A 21,948-nucleotide genomic window follows, 5' to 3' on the forward strand; every position below is an offset into this window, starting at 1 on the left:
AGCAGCTGGAGGACAGGCGGGCAGCGGCCGAGCCAGGTGACCTGCCCGGGGGCAAGGGGTCAGGGGTAGGGGAGCGCGTGAGGGCCGGGGGCTGGGTGCCGAAGGAACCGGTTAGAGAGGAGCCGCCCTTCCTCCCCAATTGCCAGGGTTCCCAGCCCCAGCCGCGGGGTCTGTTCCCTGCCAGGGCCTCACCGTGCACTGGGATCCTGGGTGCCGCGAAAGTGAGGGAGTGGGGGCCGAGGGCGCCGAGCTAGGACGCGCCAAACTTAGGGGCGAGTTGTCTAGCTCTGGCCTCAGGGTTTGCATCAGACCGGATTCTTTCTTTCCCCCGGAACCAGAGCAAGAGTCAACAGTACTATTTCTGCTACTAATTTGATGCCCTCCCAACCCCAGGCATCCGTACATTTGGGGATGTTTTACACTGGTCTGTCGCAGAAATGGTTTGTGGATGGGAAAGCCCTGTACCGAACAAGGTATTTCCTAGTGTTCATGGTTAATTTCGAGTTTTCATTTTCTAGACATTTAGGAACCCAACAGGTATTTGAGCTATTACATGTCTTAGCTCCAGAGTGGCGAGCCCTCAAGTTTATCTGTCTCTTAAAACATTTTTATTTTCGGTTTGGCATTGTTTTTAGATATAGGGGAGACTCAATGAAAATTTCCCCCTTTTCTTAATGTGTAGAGGGAGTAAAAATACAGTCAGGGAATATATTTTCCTATACAACTAAGGTATATTTTTGTCAAAACCTTCACATAAACAACAACCAAAAGAACCTTACAGAATAGGATGAATTTCACTTGATGTTTTGTAAAGTATTCATAAATTTTAAGACAGAATTTTGGATCTAAACTGCTTTTCTAATTTATATTTGTTTGGAAAACCTACAGTTTGTCCTTGAACTTCCTATCTTAATTTTGACATTGGCCATGGTAAGAGGATCTTGGATGACATCATTTTCTCCAGCCACAGTTTGGTGTTCTGTGACTGAGAGTACCTCTTTCCAAAATATACAGCCTAGGCATGTCCTTGGACTTCACATTTTCAAGGAATTCTATTAAGCAAAGTATTATGCTACATGCCAGGCAGTGCTGCAGTCCCTTCTTACATAAGTGAGCTCAGGCCGGTGTAGCTCCTGGGTGTGCTCAGAGTAGTTAAAACAAGAGTGTCTGTCTCAGTCTGGGGTGCTGGGGGAGATGATTGGAGTTTTGAGCAAAGTAAATTTCCAGCTAGTATTCTCATCTTGCATTTCTTTGGAGCTTAATTTTTGAATGCCTTTTACTTATCTCAAACTCATTGGGTCCTTATAAAGGATGTAGGGGAGATGGCATTACTTTCATTTGACAAACAGAAAAGTTTGGTTATCCAAAGTCATACAACTTATTATTGCTAGAGTCAAAACTCTAACCTGGATCTCCTGTTTTCAGCCCAGATTTTGTTTTGTTTGTTTTTGCGAAAGCATGACATTTTGTACAAAAGTGTTCATTTGTCATTTTATGAATAGTATGTCTTCTGGATTACTAGGTTTTTTTTTTCTATTCTTTTTGCCAACTCACATTTTGGCCTCATCTTGACTCGCACTTTCTTAGAGGTGAACACAGGGGCGAAGTCTTCCAAAGAAGGTCTGTGATTTGTATTTATCTATGATCTGCCTCCTCTCCAATCACACTCAGGGATAGTAGGTGCTGAACAGAGTGAGTGCCCAGGGTCCAGAAATTTCCAATATTCATTTGGCATCATTATTCCAACTATAGTATTTCTTCAATCTTTAGAAATTCATTCAGGAGGAGAAACCCGGGAGCATGAGTTTTTGTTCATTTAGGGCAATATGTTCACCACTGTGCTTAGCAACTCAGATGCAAAGGATGAAAAGGAGTTGAATATCTACCATTTCTCCAGCACCTACTATGTTGCAGGCACTGTGATAGGTGCTCTAAGTATATTATCTTATTTAGTCCTCACAACAATCCTGGGAGGCAGGTGGCATTGCAAACATTATACAGTGGCCGAGACTGAGGTTTGAGCATGATCCAGACAAAAGCTTCACATTGCCAGCCCAAAGCAGAGCCACTCATGTGGTTCACTGATGTACCTTATTCCAGAGCTCATTTCTTTTATCATGTGCTGGGCTGCTGCCTCCAAGGAGCTGTTTACAAATCCAGGAACCAACTAGCCCCTTGGTTTTCAGATATGATGATACATTAGAGTCATCTGGGATGCTTTTTTTTTTTTTTAAACAAAGACAAATCTTTGAGTCCAATCACCCACAGATTCTGAGTTAACTGGCCTACAGTAAGGCCTAGGTATTGGTGTTTCTTTTTTAAAAAAATGTTTAAGTCACGGCTGGGGTTGTGGCTCAGTGGTGGAGCACTTGCCTGGCACATGTGAGGCGCACTGGGTTCAATACTCAGCATCACATAAAAATAAATAAACAAATAAAATAAAGGTATTGTGTCCATCTATAACTAAAAATATTCTTAAAAATGTTTAAGTCAACTTTATATTGAAATATAAAATACATTCAGGAAATTGCACAAATCCTAAGTATTTAGTTTGATGAATACTCATGAACTGAATACACTATATAATCTGCACCCCAATTAAGAAACAGACCAGTACAGACACCCAGAGCCAACCTCATACCCCTTCCCAGTCACTATCTCTCCTTAAGGGGCACTACCACCCTGAATTCTAAAACAATAAATTTATTTTTTCTATTTTATTTTATATGAGTAGAATCAAACAGTATGTACTCATTTGTATAAGGTTTCTACTACTAAGAATAATTGTACTAGCAACCCATGTTATTGAAGATAATAGTGGTTCATCCTTTTTGATGGCTGAGTAGTATTTAATTGCATGGACCTACCATATTTTGTTTTTCCATTTACTTGTTGATGGATATCTAAGTCATTTCCAGTTTTTGGTTGCTATGAATGATGCTGTCATGAATATCCTTGTGGGTGTTTCCTGAAGAACATATACCCATATTTCTGTTGAATTTATAATCTGGGTCCTAGGGAATATAACATTCAGCTTTAGTTGGTACTCCCCAACAGTTTTCCAAAAGGATCAAGCCCTGTGGTTATATTTTTTAAAGCTCCACAAGTGATTCTTATGTGTATCCAGAGTTGAGAACCAATTCCCTGGTTTATGCAGAGTTCAGCAGTGTGACCACCTCAAACATCTACCACCTGGCTGAGAACCATAAATGAGATAGTAGCCTCCTTTTCAACCTCAGATCTTCTAGATTATCTTCTTTGCTAAATTACACAGCTTGCATCAATTTCCCCATAATTGCTTTTTCCAAGCTACCCTCACTCTATTCATCCACTCTGATTTTGGTCATATTAAACACACCTATATGCTAGTCTTAGACCTTCTCAAAGCAGGAACCAAAGTTTGGTCATCCTTATAACGCTAGCACCCAGGATAGAACATGGCACATAGAGGTGCAGAGTAAATGCTTCATCAATAGAAAGACTGAGTAGTTGGAGAGGATCTGGGCTGGAAAGAAGTCCTATCTTTGCACCAAGACTTATGTACTTTATTCCTAGGAAAATGCCTCAGGTCCTCACTCACAGCTTGATTGTTTTAACTTATCTAAACATGTTAGCATTATGGGTACCCTGGTTGTTCATCTTAAAGCTGATTAGAAATAGAAACTTAGATGAGATGAAGTAAGGTATGTGGAAGCACTTTGTAAACTGGAACACAGCATCTAAATAGATAGAGCTAGGCATGATGGTGCACACCTGTAATTCCAGTGGCTTGGGAGGCTGAGGCAGGAGGATCATGAATTCAAAGCCACCCTCAGCAACTTAATGAGGCCTTAAGCAATTCAGTGAGACCTTGTCTCTATATAAAACATAAAAAGAGCTGGGGATGTGGCTCAGTGGTTAAGTACCCCTGGGTTCAATGCCCAGTACCCTCCCCCCAAAAAAGCAGACCCACAAACACGTATAACTACCCGAGGCCCTTTAGTGTGGGGTCAGGCATAATCTGTGTAGGTCTAATGGCAAGAGCTTTTCCCTTTCCTTGCTTTGGTCTGAGTTTGATTTCTGGTTAGGGTAACTTGTTTTTATTTTCCTTTGAAAAGTAGTACAGTAGTACAGTCTGAAATCTTGAGCTTTGGACTTGAACTGACCTGGATCAACCACTTAGTAGTGGGCTGGGGATGTGGCTCAAGCGGTAGCGCACTCGCCTGGCATGCGCGCGGCCCGGGTTCGATCCTCAGCACCACATACAAACAAAGATGTTGTGTCCGCCAAAAACTAAAAAATAAATATTAAAAAAAAATTCTCTCTAAAAAAAAAAAAACCACTTAGTAGTATATGCTAATCTCCTAGGTGGTATTGGTAGGGAATACCATTTATAAGGTATGTTGCTACCTCTAGAGTTAAATGAGAAAGCAAGTAATGCACCTAGTACGGTGCCCGACACTAAGTAAACTCTCAATGAAAGCTAGTTCCTAACTGGAATTTTCATGTACTTTAGTAGACTGGTGTTCATAAATGGTATTGCATTATCAAAAAAATGTTTACTTAATTCAGTTATGTTAAGCTAACTCTGTTTAATAACTGAGTCTTTGCTTTTTAGAATAATTTCCTCTTGAAATCTTCACATTTAAACAAATTGAATGCAGAGAAGGATAAACTGTGGGCTCTCTAAGGGTTCTGAGATTTTACATTAGTTACATTGCAATTTTAGACAGGGGTGAAGCTTGAAATAAGAAAACAAAGATCCAGCCATCTTGTGTCTCAGATCCATGTACTATTTTGGCAGAGGTTACTTGTTTTTGGAAAAATGGTTTAAAAACTAAAGTCAAAGGTGAAAGCCCCACTTATTTTTGAATACTTAATACACCTCTTCAGAAAGAAAAACAAAGTTGAATGTTTCTGGGTGTTTTAGATGAATAGTGATCATGGGCTTGGCTCCTGTTCTCATGCTCAGCAGCAAAAATAATCCTCTCAATATCATAAGCATCTTTCTTTCACTAATTGAAGTACCTTTTTTGAATATTTATTTTTTAGTTGTAGTTGGACACAATACATTTATTTATTTATTTTTATGTGGTGCTGAGGATCGAACCCAGGGCCTCACACATGCTAGGCAAGTGCTCTACCGCTGAGCCACAACCTGAAGAATCTTTTTTCTTTTGAAAAATTTTTTTGGAGGGGCTGTGGCTGGGGCTCAGTGGCAGAACACTTGCCTAGCATGGGTGAGGCACTGGGTTCAATCCTTAACACCACATACAAAAATAAGTAAATAAAATAAAGGGATGCTATACATCTATAATTACAATTTAATTTTTTTGTAGTTATAGATGGACAGAATGCCTTATTTTATTTGTTTATTTTTATGTGGTGCTGAGGATCAAACCCAGTGCCTCACACATGCCAGGCAAACACTCTACCACTGAGCTGCAGCTTCAGCCCTGAAGTATCTTTTTATTTTCCTGAACTTGAAATTCTCAGTGCCTTTCATCATAGAAAACAATTTGAATTTAGAGTGTTTTGAAATATTTTAAAAATCATTTAAATATAATATTTAATCTGTGTATTTATTTGGACGACTACAGTAAGTGTAAATTTCAGTGATATTGGAAATTCCAGTGATGTCCATGGACACAGGTTGGAATTTAAATTGTAGTTTTAGACAATAGATGCATAATCTTAAGGAGCTTTAAGACCTGGTTATAACGGTTCTTGTTCTCTTTTCTGCTTATTGTGTTGTTCTCAATGCTTAGCAGAGTCAATTTTTTAACTGATGAAACCAATTTGTATATGGTTTCCTTTATAACAAGTCAGGACTAGAAATGTTTGGGAATCCAGTTGTAAAGGGGAACTGGAGAAGACAAAGCAACTGAACTCTTCAGAGACTATGAATTATTCAGTTGTTAACCACAGTAACTTCTTTAGCTACCATTTTGTGTTCTAATAATAGAAACAGTTTGGACGGATTCCTTTTGGAGTTGAAAAATCAGGAAAGCTTTTCATTCTTTTCTAGTCTACACATAAACTAAAAGAATGTGAGAAAAGAATAATTTGCAGCTTCTCATGTTTACCCAGATGAAGTAGTTTCACCTTTTTGTGTGTCTTTTAAAACAGTTTTATGTATTTTATAATTAAAATATCTCAGAAATTTAAAATACACCCCAGAGAAACATGCTCAATGTTTTGGTTAAATTAAACAATTAAATGAATCATCTTTTCTTTTTGGTGATTACTGACAGAAACATTCCCCCCTTGCATTCAGGAAATAAGTAATAAACCTGTTGAATTGAGCATAGCTGAGGGGAAATCAGTATCAATGGATCCCATTTGAAAAAAAAATAACAGTATATAATATAATTTCTAAAAAGGAAATACGATGTTTCTGAATTGAGTTGAATGTACCAAATACATAAGAAAAGGAAAGCATTTTGTTAGAAAATTTGGTCAATGGAATCTTCCTAACTGGAGATGTAAATTATTTTGTTTTAAATTAAACTCTCTGTAAGTTGGTTTTAATGCTGACTTTAATCCAGACTGTTTCTGGGGGCAACAGAGCACAATATGTCCCTTTATTAAAACCACACAATCTTGGCCAGCTATTCTCTATTCCAACTCCATTGTAATTTGGTCATATGTGTCACTGAGGTGGCCACCAAGATCAGTCTAAGAGGTAATGCTGCATTGGCAGCACACAGCATAAGGTATGCACAGCAATTAGTGTGCATATATTTGGGGTTACTACAAAAAATATGCAAGGTCTGCTTTTTGAATTGCTAATGACTGAAGTGTGAAGGCATTTGCCAGTTTCTTGGGGCCCTTGTTTACCAACATTTTAGAGGGGGTGACCTCCCCTGAGTCCAGAGTTGAAAAATCAGGAAAGCTTTTCATTCTTTTCTAGTCTACATGTAAACTAAAAGAATGTGAGAAAAGAATATTTGCAGCTCTCCCTATCTGAATTTCAACTTGGACATTGCTGTTTCCTTTGCTGTCATCTGGAAGAAAGACACTGCCAGACTTCTGTCTGATTAGCTCCAGGCTTTGTCAGATCCTGGCAAACTGTACCCTACCACACAAAGAAGTGTATGGGTTCAGAGATATGGATCATCCAAAACAGCATAGAGTCACACCTCATTTCTGTTTGACTTCTGGCAGAAGATTTACCTTCCTAATTAAGTTCTGCTTAGACAAATAGAGTAAAATCCCAGTTTTATATTTTCTTGGGGACTTGAATATTATTACAGAGATCAGACATGTCAATTGAGGGATTGAATAGGACAATAGGGAAAAGAAAGAATTAAATTAAGGTGAGATGAAATGCAGCAGTTTGCAAAGCAGCAAGTAAAACTGTTACGAAGCATTTGTCTCACCCTCGACAATAACAAAGGCATTTTCCTACTCTCTGGAAGTGTGGACATTATTTTAAGAGGCAACTTTAAGGTGTCAAGATCCTAATATCTTTTATGAAGAGCCTGCCTGTGAAGCAGGCCTGAACACTAAGAAGTATTTTGTTTTATAATTTGTCTGTTCCTCATGTCTTGGTCTACAGCAAAATGGGGATATTTACTAATAGTTTCTGAGAAAGGTATACACACCAAAAAAACACAATATTTTATTTGCAAAAGAAATTGAACATCTTTTGTGGGGAAATTATGCATTGTGATAGTATAAGCATCTACATTGTAATTTAATCAGTTTGCCTTCTCTGGAGGCATATGGGAATATGTTGTATATTGGGGAAAATATTGTTTTGGGATTAAAAAGAAGGACAATGAGCAGAATGGAAAACAATAGTTTAAGGGTTGGTATACTTGTGGGTGACTTCTTCATTTGCTGGATTTTATATACTGTCTTTCAGTTTTGTATTTTTTTTTTTGAGTACCAGAGATTGAACTCAGGGGCACTCAACTACTGAGCCACATCCCCAGCCCTATTTTGTATTTTATTTAGAGACAGGGTCTGGCCGAGTTGCCTAGGACCTCACTAAATTGCTGAGGCAGTTTAGTGAACTCGTGATCCTCCTGTCTCAGCCTCCTGAGCCACTGGGATTACAGGCCTGCGCCACCGCACCCAGCTGGATTTTTTTCTCTTAAAATGAGTTTATTTATTAGTGCCTGGCATGTATCAGGTGTTCAGTAAATATTTGTTGAATACATAATAAGTAGATTTTGGAATAGAAATGAATTTTTAGAAATTCTCTTTGAGATATCAGCCTACATATAGATGATCAAGAGTTGACTTTTATTCATAGAAATGACTCTTTAGTGGATAAAAGAAAGTATAAACAGAAAGTATAAAAAAGAAAGAATAAAAATAAAGCCAGGGCTCCCCTAACATAGCATTACTCAGAGTCTCTATGCCAAACTAATGTACCTATTTCATGTTTTTTATAAAATTAAAATAATAAGGTTTGAGAGGTTAGGTAGCATGGTTCATATGGAAGCTCTTCTCTACTTTTCCAGTCCACAGGCTGCTTCTTATTTCTTATATTACCCAAAGTCTTTTGATTTCACTGAGCTTTCAAGTTGTGAGCTTTGAACGCAACCTCCCTAAGCTGTGGCTTTCTCCAAAGTGATCCAGTCAGCAACCTCACTTTCTTTTGGTGAGGTAGGTGCTCTGTCAGCATTCTTCACTTCACTCAATCATATTCTTTTAAAAGAATAATTTATTTTAGCAAGTGATGGAAACTATATGAACCATGATTTATCCAATTCCACAAGGGAAAAAAAGGTTTTTCCTTTTTCTTTCCTTTGGGGAAAGGCATGCCAAAAGGACAGGTGTTTCAGGATAATCTGAATTTTAGATTGGGAGGAAAGACTGATATTCACCATCTAGACAGTGAGTACCAGGTGGGCTTCTGCCTGTGAATGTATGAAAGAGTGGAAATTAACAGGGTATAGCCATGTACAGCTGGGTGTCTAAGCTAGGGGATCCAGAGTCTAAAGCCCAAATGCAAGAGGAGTTCAGAAATAGGGAGGCCCGTTGTAAACAGAGGAGTAGTGGTTGGAGAAAACCCAACTGATGGGAGTGATTTGGGATGGTCTCTGATGAAGAGCTCAGATTCAGATAGTTGAGGGAACTTTCAGAAGGAGAAGTATAAATATTACAGAGAAGCACAGCAAAGCAAATGAAATATTCAGGGGAATACAAGGAGAACACAGTGAAAAATGATGTGCTAGGTTGGAGTCAGCTTGAGAAGAAATTTGGATGCTAGCCTGAAGAGGGTAGACTTCATCTTGTAAGTAGTTGTAGGCTGGGTCACATTCCTTTTTTGCTGCATAGAATTTCTGTGCTTTGCGACGTGAGTGCTAACAGAAAGCACCATTCCTGATGTCTCTCATATCTGAGCTCCTGAATATCCACCTCACAGTGTTTGGATTGTTTCTGAGGTGCAAATCCAGATTCTAAAAAGATGTAGCAAAATTGATTTATCAATTCATCAATTAATTGATGTCTGTTAGACATCAATTGGTGTCTCTGAAAATGACATACTTGACATCTGTTTTTTTTTCTTCTTATGGTGGTGTTGAGGATCAAATCCAAGGTTTTGTGCATGCTAGACAAGTGCTCTATCCCTGAGTTATATCTCCAGTTCCTGACAATGACATGCTTTTGAAAAAGTAACTCACACAGAGATAAAAGCATGGAGTGCCAAAAGTCTTTCCCAAATGAATTACTGAAGGTGATCTCTAAAGAAAGAAAGAAAATGATAGTAACTTTGGTACAACATCCTTCTTTCCCAAATTAGCTGGTGTTAGAAAGACTTTGGGCATGTGCTTTATAGTCTTTTAAATTGTTTGTTACCCCTTCTTGCTTCTGGTGAGATATTTTGTCACTCCCTACTGTGCTCTGGCTGTAACTTGGAGCTGGTTTTAGAGCACGGTATAGACAGGCGAGTGTAGCTTGTAGTATTTGTTATTTATTCTATTTTGTAATAAAAGTTTAAAAAATACAGCCAATTTCAGCAAAGCAGCAAAATTCCACAGTTCTTTCCTGTTTCCTTCATCATAATACTTAGTTCACAGTGTTTGTGGTGGGATTGAAAGGAACTTCTATTGCCTGGGACAGGCAAGCTATTGTGGACATTGTCTATACTTGGTACATGACTTAAAAAAATCTCCGACCATGGAGATGGAAGCACCTTTGGTCACCTCACAGTCACGGAGCTTAGTTTTGTAGATGGGAACAGATTTATCTCGTTTTATGTAATAGACATTTCCTGAAAAGTTGCATGGATATTGATATTTTTTTTCCTAATTATTTTTTCTTTCTGAGTTTATTTTACTTCCAGAAATTCTTTTTCTTCAATTATTATCTATTAACAAGAGCATCTACACGTTCATTAATTAATCAAATGTTGATTGAGTTCCTACCATGTTATAGGAACTCTTCTACAAAGTGAATATACAGAGGTGAACAAAAATTATACTGGTGGCATTAAATTTTAGGCGTAATGTACCCATAAGTCTCTTTGAGAGAGCACCCTGTTGATCAACCAGTGAATAATTATTTATTAAGTATTTCATATATGTTGAGTATTAGGTCAGGAGTGCAGGGAAATTTGGACTTCAAAGAACCCACCTCCTTCTTGGAAATCCAAGAATCTTAACACACAGAGACTAAATAAAGATTTTTATGCTGGTAGATCATTGAGGGCTCAAGTGTGCAGCAGCACAGCAGGCTGGAGCTGTTCAGAAGAAAAAAATGTAAAGGTAGGTCAGTGGAAGACTTGATAGAAACTACCAGAGGAACTGCTACTTAAAGCAACCTGCAACAGTACAGTGCCTTTGCTTGTGGCCCTTGTCTCTCCCTGATCTTTGTGCAGAACTCATTTACCATCTGTCTCTCCTGTACCTGGATTACCTAAGTAATTTCTTCTACTAGGTTCTAGGGCTCCAACCCAAAACCATCAAAAACTTCTAGGAAATCAGGGGCTGAGGGAGCCCTCTCTTTGTAGGTAAGCATCTTCCCTAGCTGCCTGGACAATTGCAGAGGTAGTTACTTTTTTAAAAAAATTATTAGTTATTAATGGGTATTTGTTTGTTTATTTATTTATTTAGCTGAGAATCGAACCCAGTACCTCACATATGCGAGGCAAGCGCTCTACCACTGAGGTACAACCCCAGCCCCAGAGGTAGTTACTTTAAAAAAATTTTTTTTAGTTGTAGATGGACACAATATCTTTATTTTTATGTGGTACTGAGGATGAAACACAGTGCCTTTCATGTGTTATACAAGAGCTGTATCTCTCTACCACTGAGATACAACCCCAGCCCCAGGCAGTTTTTTTTTTTTTTGTACTGGGGATTGAACCCAGGGGCACTTAGCCACTGAGCCACATCCCCAGCCCTATGTTGTATTTTATTTAGAGACAGGGTCTCACTAAGTTGCTTAGGGCCTCTCTACTTGCTGAGGCTGGCTTTGAACTCACGATCCTCCTGCCTCAGCCTCCCAAGCTGCTAGGATTACAGGCATGCGCCACCACGCCTGCTTCACGCAGTTACTTTTAACTACTGACATTTTTGAGAATATTCTCCTAGTCTTCATATATTTGCCTGGTTCTTTAATCAAGGAGAGTTCTAAAATAAATAGTACTACGAGTGTCTAGGGCATTTGTTCATCTGTTATATAAAAGGACAAGGGGAAAAAAAACCCTAAAAGATATTGGCCATTGATTGGAAACACATATCCGAGCACTCTTCAAAATGAAAATGGATTATTTTCCAACAACAATTTATTTGTGAGTTACTGTTGGGAACACAGAAAATGTTTCCCTGTAGAAACAAGGTTCTACATGATGATTATGTTTTTTGGTTGGCCCACAACAGCCTGTTTAATACTTAATGTCACTAAACTATAGAACTAACAGAGACTAAGTGACAGGTGTGATGCTATGTCTCTGGGAAAATGTGTTCTGCATTCCAATTTGGAACACTAGGAAGTCAGTCCCTTTCTCTGAAGGAATAGGGGGGTGTTGGGAGGGTACCCCCACTCTGGTATACAGACACTCCAGCAGCTGAGGTATCACTCATCCACCCCCATCCTTTAAAACTGGCAGCCAGTGTGGCTCCTGCAAGGGCTGTGGTGACAGGATAATGGGAGGAGGGGCAGGGGCAAGCCACACTGGTTGGCTGGCTGAAAGTCAGCTGGTTTTAAGCCCTCTGCTTCTTGACCTTGGCTTGGCAAGCACTACTGACAAGAAAGATTTCATCTTTTCCTTTCCTTCATGCCTACTCTCTTTTTGGTGAGATTATCCTAAATCAGTTGTTCTTTTGTGATCTCTCCTTTTAGACCAACGTGTCTATTTTATTCCTCATTCATCTTCCTCTTTCATGAACACTTAATAGTCAACTGAAGATAAATCTCTATTGTGGAGAAAGCTGAATTTCCCCTAAAGGAGTGCTAACAGAAGAATGGAAGTCATAAGGTGTGTTACAGTGACGGGGGTAGGGGGCAGGAAGTAGATTTGGTAACTTTAAAATGGGGAGTAAACAGTGAGGGATTAAGCTCACATCTTGGCTCCTACCACAGGAGCTCTATGGAACTGAACTTCCTTGCTCCGAATTATATGAGGTTCAAGTCATTCAGAAGCCCATATTAGTTACATAAAATAATTATAGAAATTCATAGAGACAAAATAACATAGATGGTTTAAACTGTCCACAATCGAAGTCCAAATGCCTCTTGGCAGCAAGATAGAGGTAGAATTTATAAATAGGTCATTTTAAAATGACATTTGAAACATCAATTTATAAAGAGATAATAATTATCTCAGTCTATAATACCCAAGACTCTCTTGTTCTCATTCTACACTATCCAACCCATTTATAATTATAACTTGGCTTACCAGGTGGATTTATGTATGGAGAGAGAATGCCTGGCCATGAAATGAGAGTACCCAGTCCTCTTAGTAGTTCATTTTATCCAAAATTAAGAAATTGGCATTTTGGTTTATGTGTTGGTCTTTGGTGAACTTGGCTAGTGTAATGCCGTTCTCAAGATCCTTGAGGATTGAAGACCAGATTTTGGACCCAGGAGACCCAGCTAAGCTGCTGCCTTTGAGAGCTCTTATTCAAAGATGCACCTTCAGGCCTCTCATTGACTTCCTTAAGTCAAAGATACCTCTCAATTTTCAGATGGGAAAGCCACAGAAAAGTAGTGCTGCCTCCCTAATGTCCTTATAACTGCTCAGGAGTGACAAACCTAGGATTGGGATCAGGGTTTTCTGACCCCCAACATCAGTTTTCTTTCCAATATACCTCAGTTGCTGCAGCTATAGTACACAAGTCAGATCTTGTTCTCTAAATTTCTGATACATAGAGAAATGGAGAAAACAAAAGTAGAGTGTAGACTTTGGTCTCTTAAGTTTGTTCCACATCATTAGGAAGAGTTATTATTTAAAACCAGGCAGGGTACAAATGCCATCCACTGTATTCTATTAAGTGGAATGCCAGTGGGCAATGAATCAAGTTTCTGAACTAAGAACATTATTTTTACTGACTTTGTGACTGCTATTAGTAGGAGCTATGTGAAAGCATCCCAGGTCAAGTTCCCAGAGCCAGGCGCAGTATTACCCAGTGAGATATGACTAAGCATCTCAGATTTGATTGCTCTATCTCACTATGTAATGATTTTTCCTCCAAAGTTCAAGGGTTCAGGTGCTCAGCTCTGAGGATTTATTTATAATCTAAGTCAATTTAAAATTTTGTTCAGTAAGCTGGGTATGGTGGCACGTACCTGTAATCCCAGCTACTCTGGGAGGCTGAAGCAGGAGGACAGCAAGTTTGAGATCAGCCTCAGAAACTTAGGGAGACCCTATCTCAAAACAAAAAATCAAAAGGTCTGGGGATGGAACACAGTGGCAAATCACCCATGGGTTCCATGTTTAGTACCACATGAACAAAACAACAATAACAACAACAACAGCAACAAAGATTTTGTTCAATAAGAGTAAGAAAAATAAGGAAGAGCTGAAATGTTCTTAAATATTTGGAATCATTTTTTTAAAACATAAGTTGTATATCCTTGTGGTCCCACTGAATCACTTGCTTTTCAGTTGATTAAATTTCTTAAAGTTGAGTGATGGAATCTTCTGTGATCACCCCAAACCATAAGTTATCTTTAATGGAAGTTGATTGGGTATTACTGAAGCTAAGATGACATTAAAGGCATTACTAGTTCTGAGTGAGAATAAAGTATGACTTCCTTTCTTAACCAGGATGTGGCTGGAGTGCTGTGACTGGTTGACTTAGATAGTCATAGCATAATACCAAGGAAATTGGGGGCTGAATGTCACTGCATGTGACCGATACCTTGGGCCTGTTTGCCTTAACTTAGTTTGGTCCTGTAACCACAAGTTGAACCCCACCCTATTAGCAACTCACAAAATACGGACTGTGTAGCTCTTCCCCACTTCTGGAAAAAGTGGCCAAGTGCCTACTTAGTCAGAGCTGTCCCCTGAAATCGGAAGGACAGCACAGGAATTAAGCAAAGCCCCTTCAAGACAGTCTAGGCATGTGGAAGATTTTCTCTTCCCCACAGTTAGTTGAATTAGTCATTTTACAGGTTGAACCAACTTGCTCCAGATGAGGAAGGTTCTGCTTGTGTTGACAGCAGCAAGGGATTTATTTTTGCGTAGAAATCCACAAATTGCTTTTTCATGTTTTTCTGTTTCACGGAAACATAAAGTGTGCACACAGAGCTACAGCACCCCTCAGGGCACTTATGTGTGTGTTTTTATTGGCTCCATCCCTTTCTTGTTCTGTGACTTAACTACTCCAAGTCTTATTGTTCACCTAAGAAATGAAGGAAATAATTGTGCCCCTAGTACAGGAGTTCTGGAAGAACCAAATGCAATGAAAAAATACACAGTTTAGTCCATTTTTGCTGCTATAACAAAATACCATAAGCTGGATACTTTATAAACAATGGAAATATATTTCCCATGGTTCTGGAGGCTGGGAAGTTGAAAATCAAGGCACTAGTAGCAGATTCACTGTCTGGTGAGGACATGCTTACTGTGTCCTCACTTGGTGGAGGGGGCAAGACAGCTCTCTGGGATCCCTTTTATAAGGCCACTGATCCCATTCAGGAGGGCTCCATCTTCATGAACTAATCAGCTTCCAACGACCCCAACTTCAATTATCATCAGAAATGGGATTAAGTTTAAATGTAAGAATGTAGGGCCTGGGTACAAACAATCCAACCATAGCAATATATATGTAATCTCCAAGTATGGTGTTAGGCACATGGTAGGGGCACAGTAAGTCAGTAATGGTAGCTATAAGATTAGTGAGGGAATGGAACAGGGGATCAGGGGAGTTTCTTCTCATGTGCTTCATTGCTTTTGTCAGTTTAGGGACAGTGTCTTAAAATAGCACATATGTTGAAACCGAAAGCTACTCCAAAAGAATCTACTTGTAAAGTCATAAAAATATTAACTTCTGCTCAATTTGTACTGACAGATCCCAACATTTCAGAATTAGCACCTGGTGTTTAGTGGACGGAAAATAGATTTTGTTGTCATTGTGGATATCCAGAGTGGAAAAGTGTGGGGAAACATAAACATTTAAAAGCAAAATGTCCATATATACATATATATATATATATTTCAATCCTATATCTGCTCATATAGGATTGAACCCTAGGCTGGCAATTTATAAATGCTTAAAATATATTTAATGAAGTTTAGTCCCTGTGTCTCCTATTACTTACACAGAGTGGTGTAAATATTTTTGCTGTTGTTACAGTTGAATCTTGCCTCATTCTGTTGCAAAAGTGGTACTTTGAAACTATCTCTCTGTAATCTAAGAAGCAGTCCTTTTTTTCTTGTTGGCGTCACAGTAGTGGTAAAATGAATGGGGGGCAGAAATCCTGCTGTTTATCTGATCTTCACAGATCTAACTGGAACTAACTAGCTTATTTCTGGTGCAGAATAGATGTTAAGAAAGTTCAGAGTTAGGGGCTGGGGATGTGGCTCAAGCGGTAGCGCGCTCGCCTGGCATGCGTGCGGCCCGGGTTCGATCCTCAGCACCACATACAAACGAAGATGTTGTGTCCGCCGAGAACTAAAAAAAAATAAATAAATATTAAAATTCAAAAAAAAAAAAAGAAAGTTCAGAGTTAGAGAAGATAATGCTAAGTGAAGTTAGCCAATTCCCCAAAACCAAATGCCGGATGTCTTCTCTGATATAAGGAGGCTGATTCATAGTGGGGTAGGGAGGGGGAGCATGGGAGGAATATACGAACTCTAGATAGGGTAGAGGGGTGGGAGAGGAAGGGAGGGGGCATGGGGTTAGAAATGATGGTGGAATGTGATGGACATTATTATCCAAAGTACATGTATGAAGACACGAATTGGTGTGAGTATACTTTGTATACAACCAAAGATATGAAAAATTGTGCTGTATATGTGTAATAAGAATTGTAATGAATTCTGTTGACACATATAAATAAGAAAAAAATAATTAAAAAAAGAAAGTTCAGCTACTCTGGGACTCAGTTACATACCAGAGATGCTAAGCAGGCTAGTGAGGCTTGCACAAGATGCCAGAAGATGGGTATGTATCATCATAAGTTTGTCATGATGGAACTTTGAAAAATTCCTTTGAAAAGGACTTTGGAAAATCGCATACAACATAAACATGTGACTATACTTTACCTTTTAACACATTCCACTGCTTTTCAGACAGATAGAGGAATTGGTTCTCTATTTTGTATGTATGAGTGGCAGTAGGCCAAAGCAAGTGGTCTATACTGTAATATACCTTTCTCACACCTCTCCACATTGAGGGATTCTTCCTTGCTTTCTCCCAGTTGAGCATCAGAGCTGTCAGTCTTTCTGCACATCATCATCTCTAAACTTGGTCTCCCACTCTCATTTCCACTAAGGCAAACATGAGTGATAGTAGCTGAAAGTATGCTTTTTCCCAAATAATATTTCCATTTTGTAGGGGATAGATCTTTATGGAAGAAAAATCTGGGGTGGAATTTTTAATATTATTCAATTTGGAGCTTGGGAGGGTGTGGGGTGGTGTAGGATATTCATAGTTGTATCTAAGCTTCTGACTACTTTGAAATAATAATGTTGAGGCTTTGCCTTTTCTCTCTCCATACCAGTCCCTTGTGGCCTCTTACAGTTCCTTCCTGTATAGTTCCTAGTACTATAGAATGGACTTGGCAGTGAGAGCAACAGTACCCATGGATAGACTTGAGTATATTGTGGTTTTCTGAAAAGGGAACTGCACAGTCCAGGCAACTTCCCTCAAGCAGATGCAATGATTCTTGTTGGTGCACATTTCATTTTCTGATCAGTTTGTTCTCAAATTAGTACAAATGAATAATTCTGACATTTCCATGAATAGGCAGTCAATTAACCTGGATAAGGAGCAAGCAAAACAAAAAGGGGAGATTTTTGTCAGTTTTTGCTTATCTACCTTATTCTGCTAGTATTTACTTCTGGTTATAATTTTACTCTACTCACCTCCCCCACACCCACCCAATGAATATATCTACATGCACACACACATATTCATTCTGCCTTTGAGAATCATAAGCTACAGACAAGTGATTTTTTTGCTTTGTGACTAGTTTGGCATAGATGTCATTAACCCTTTCCTACTTGACCACTTTTGAGGGAATTCAATATGTCTGGAATCCTCTGGGGTTCTGAATACTCTTTCTAGAGTTTACTGCATCTTGTTCACCCAGGGTTTGACAAAAATAGAATTCTTAATTTGCTCTTGGAAAACTTCTCATTTTATATTGTAGCAGTCAGAAATTATTTGGATTGTAGTGTCATTTAACTCTTTAGTAATATTAATGCTACCCTTTTATTAGAAGTCTGGCAGTGTTTCCTTTTTAGGTACGGTTGGGCTCTTCAGTCATTTAACTTTGAATCCAAACCATTCATGGATTGGGTGAATAGTAGAATCCCAAAATAGTCAGACTTGTGTAGGCTCACATTTGCATGAATCTATATTGCCCCCAGACTTGGTGAATAAAAGGATATTACATATTTCCATTCTAGAAACAAAGTTTGATTCTTCAAGAATATGTACAAAAATAAGATAAAAATTATCTTGACATGACTCCCAGAAAATATGCAGATTAAAAATGGAACAAGTGTCTCTACCTAATGGGAAGACAGACCCTTCAAAATCAGTATTAATCATGTCCCATTTGAAAAGGTACATTTGACTCTCATCACCATATTTGGGGAAAAATTATGTAATCTGTTTTCTTCAAGAGACTTTTTATGGAATGAGATGTTTTTTAGAAGGAGCATGTCTGTATTTCTACACTGTCAACTAGCAATTAATAGATTGAGCCTGTGCCTGAGAATGCTTCTAGTTTCAAACATATGTGTTAGAGACTATAAGAAGTCTCAACATTTGTTTCCTAAAGGCATAAAACAGAGGTTTATTTAGGAGAGTAGATACACATTCAAGGGACAATGTGGTGGGGGAACAATCTCACAAGAGAGATACCTTTTGGGTAAAGCAAGGAATATGCACTCAAGAATGTGGGCTATCTCCAGAGGGAGAGATGATAACCCATTGGTGTGGGGTGTTAATATTTACAGAAGGTCGTTGCTAGGGGCTGGACAAGAGATGGAGGTGGGGTGGAGCTACACAATTTTGTGCCAGTTTTTCCTTTGCTTGCACATTTCCCTCATTTTACAAGGGCATGGACCAAGGGCATGTCCCTTAAGCTCAAGATTTACAAGTGTGTTTTCTGCATCTCAGTGGCTTGTGGATATTTCCTTTAAGATTCAGTATATCTCTCTCTTTATCCTAATTCCCTATCTCATTTCCCTCCCCGAGATATTGATCTCTTAATCTTGAGACTTGGTGAGGGGTGAAGATCCATCTTCTTAGGGCTACTTCAGGCCACCAAGAGGTCAGGGATCAGAAGTCTCACCCTCACTGTTATAAAGAAGACAGACACTCTCAATACATTTTAACATATTGAATACATGGAAAAATTAACAATTTTAAACTGTATTTAAAACAATAACAAGTGATTGGTGTCTTCACTAGGGACAGTAGCATATCAGCATGTAATTGTGATGGGGAAAGTGAAATTTTCTATTTACTTAACAGTTTGTTGCTAAAAGATGAGTGGTATCAGGAAGGCCAGAGGTTATATTTGGAAAAGTCATCTAAGGCTGGGAAGAACCCATAGGCTCCACCAGGCAAAGGTTTGATTCTCTCAGTTCTAAGATGAACTGCAAAGGGCAAGATGAAGCAGTAGAATCCAAAAACTGAGGCTGGGGGCAAAAGGAAGACCTGGGCAGAAAGTTTGGCAACATGGAGTTGGGATCCCAGGCAATTGGCATCCAGCAGTCAGCACTAGGGAGGAAGGGGATTAGAGAGAAATGCACTTCAGAAAGTGCCCCTAGTGAACACAGAGAATAAACTGTAAAGATGAAAGTGTGTCAAAAAGGCTCCACCTGCTTATTTGTGGACGGTTGAGGACATTCTGTAGGTGATAGGCATTAACTATAACCCAGGCACACGAGCTTCCTGTAACTGGGCTGAGCATATTGATATGTTTAGGTCAAAAGAGCAGGTCTGAGTATGTGCTGTGCATTTCCGGGTGGGTGCTGCCTTCTCAGCTTGGCTCTCATTTCCCATTACTGCTTTGCTGTGACTCACTGATAGCCTGCCACATGTCATTAGGCAGCTCAGCTGCTGCTCTCATTTCTCCCAAAGGTATACAGAGGTTTGCATCTTGGCTTTTACATTTTTTTTTCCCTCCGAGAGCTGGAGGAAGTGGCCTTTTCACAGTTTGGTTCATTGAGTTGAATACTTATCATGTCTTACAGTTTCAATGTTTCTTGCTCATAGGTATTTGATCCTGATGACCTTTATTCAGGGGTTAATTTCTCCAAGGTTCTGAGTACTCTTTTAGCTGTCAACAAAGCAACAGAAGGTAAGTAAAGTTTGTGATTTATGAGTTCTGGGTGACATTTTTGAATCCATATGTTTCTGATTGTTCTAAGAGTTAACCGTGCCCTGGATTGATTAATTGGTGAAAATTTGCCCCTTTTGCCCCCAAATAAACCCCAACAAATATCAAGTACTTTAATTTTTCATGGTTTAAACATACTTATCACCATATTTAAACATGCATATCACAGAGGTATTCTAATGCCCTTAGTACAATAATAGGAACAAAGAAAACCCAATTTTGTTCCAAAACTTTTGAATAGTCAACTCAGTATAGCAAGACAAAAAAAAAAAAAAAAAAAAAAAAACCAGTTCCCTCTTTTTAAAATAAAGTTTACCAAGTACAACCATCACTTCCCTTTCCACACTAGGAACACATTTTTCTCATAGTCTTCCCTGTGTCTGTGTGTATGTTGAAGGAACCCCTCAGTAACCTTGCACTGGAAATGAAACTTCAAGGTTTTAGTAAATTAAGAGTATCTTTTGTTTAAATGTTTACCATCCGTTACATTGGAGGTTATTAAGTATAAATCCTAGTAAATTTGAGGAAAGTGTTGATAAACTTAAGAGTGGAATTTTACTCCTTCTATGATACAGTGTCTTACCTACAGTGGTAGTAATAATCATAGTTCAAATTCTTTGAACCCTTTTCCTGGGTCTAGCGTGTTCTAAGAGCCCTAAGTGGTCTTATTCCATGTTTGAAACACACCTGGGGATAGTCATTATTATTATTATTAGGTCCCTATTATCAATAAGGAAAGTCAGGTCCACAGTTGCCCAACTAGAAAGTGGCTGAATTAGAATTCAAACTCATACCTGACTGACTTGAGAGCCCTTGAACTCAAATCTGAATCTTCCTGCTCAAACTGTTAGAGAGGCAAGAAGCTGTGTGCCCAGCACTGCCAGGTGTTACCAAGAAAGTGGAAGACATAGTTCCCCTGCCCTTGGAAAAATTACCATCTATTTAGGGAGACTCAACTTACCCAGCAGAAACAATTGGAGAGCAAGAACAGACAATATAATCAAGTGCCAAATAAGATGGAACATCTAGGAAGCTATCAAGTAATTATAGTTTTAGTCAAAAGAGCTGTATATAATAGCAAGACATGGAAAAATACTTCTTTAAAGTTGTTCTTTTGCTATTTGAAAAAAAAATGCATTTGAGCTATTGCAAGGCGTATAGCAGAAAGTACAGCTAATTCAAGTAACTATATTTAACACACATGACAACTATCCAGTTCTGGGCAGGGAGGATCATATAATTCTAACATTATGCCACACAAATTATATGTTCCTTTGCCAAACTCTCCTAGCAAGTTTTACAGTCTCTTCCCTTGCCGCAGATATTTATAAAAATACAAGGTGAAAGTTAAAACCCACGGCATCAAGGAAATTACTTGGATACTGAGCTTGTCGCCTAGGGAATGTTTGGGCTTTAGACTTTTGCAGTTTATATCTTTTAAAAATAAATGGAGAGGAAAAGAACCCTCATTTGAATTTGTCAAGAAGCCAGATTCTCTCTTTAGTACACTTTCAGCATACTGAAAACATCCAACTCAGCTTTGGTCTGATCAAATTTCACAAGGTTTCAAGGAAGAGAAGACTCCTGAGTTTGATTTTAAACAACAAATTATTCTAGTATCAAGATCGCATCTGTCTCAGACACACACTCTTTCTTATTCTCATTCTCCACTCTTCCCACGGCACACTAGGGAGATTTTAGATTGTATGTGCCACATAAATCCTTACATGTAAGAAAGAGCCACTGAGTTATGGGCCAGAAAACAGGGCGAGAAATTTAAAATATTTCAAAGTAATAAGAGCCACAAACAGCTGTTTGGTACCCGATATAGTTCTGCCTTGGATAACAGGGCATATAGTTGCAACTGGTTCAGGAAGGAAGAGTTGTAGGGAATGGGTTAAGAGAAAATGTGGTTCTGTCGCTGCTTTTCATTCTACTGGAGAGCAATGGCCAGTAAGGTTGAGAACAAGAAGTTGGCCACCA

At 38.9% G+C, this 21,948-nt stretch overlaps 2 protein-coding genes across 7 annotated transcripts in view; one reads left to right on the forward strand and one right to left on the reverse strand.

The window, feature by feature from the left end:
• Window positions 1-565, reverse strand: part of LOC125614349 (putative protein TPRXL) — a 1,945-nt gene extending 1,380 nt beyond the window's left edge. For both annotated transcript variants that reach the window (XR_007344953.1, XM_048797023.1), the window contains exon 1: window positions 193-565. Coding sequence is in view for 1 of the 2 variants with exons in the window: in XM_048797023.1 (XP_048652980.1) it covers window positions 193-405 (213 nt within the window). In the remaining variant the exon portion in view is untranslated. The remainder of the gene's footprint in view (window positions 1-192) is intronic.
• Arhgef6 (Rac/Cdc42 guanine nucleotide exchange factor 6) overlaps window positions 1-21,948 on the forward strand; it is a 105,846-nt gene that overhangs the window by 8,902 nt on the left and 74,996 nt on the right. For 4 of the 5 annotated variants that reach the window (XM_048797020.1, XM_048797021.1, XM_048797022.1 and 1 more), the window contains exon 3: window positions 19,842-19,926. In XM_048797020.1, coding sequence (XP_048652977.1) covers window positions 19,842-19,926 — 85 coding nt within the window. Of the gene's footprint in view, window positions 1-6; window positions 37-19,841; window positions 19,927-21,948 lie in introns of those variants that run through there. The other variant, XM_015498034.2, reaches the window with a different exon arrangement.

This window comes from Marmota marmota, unplaced genomic scaffold (genome assembly GCF_001458135.2).
Source record: "Marmota marmota marmota unplaced genomic scaffold, marMar, whole genome shotgun sequence".
Classification (NCBI taxonomy): Eukaryota; Metazoa; Chordata; class Mammalia; order Rodentia; family Sciuridae; genus Marmota; species Marmota marmota.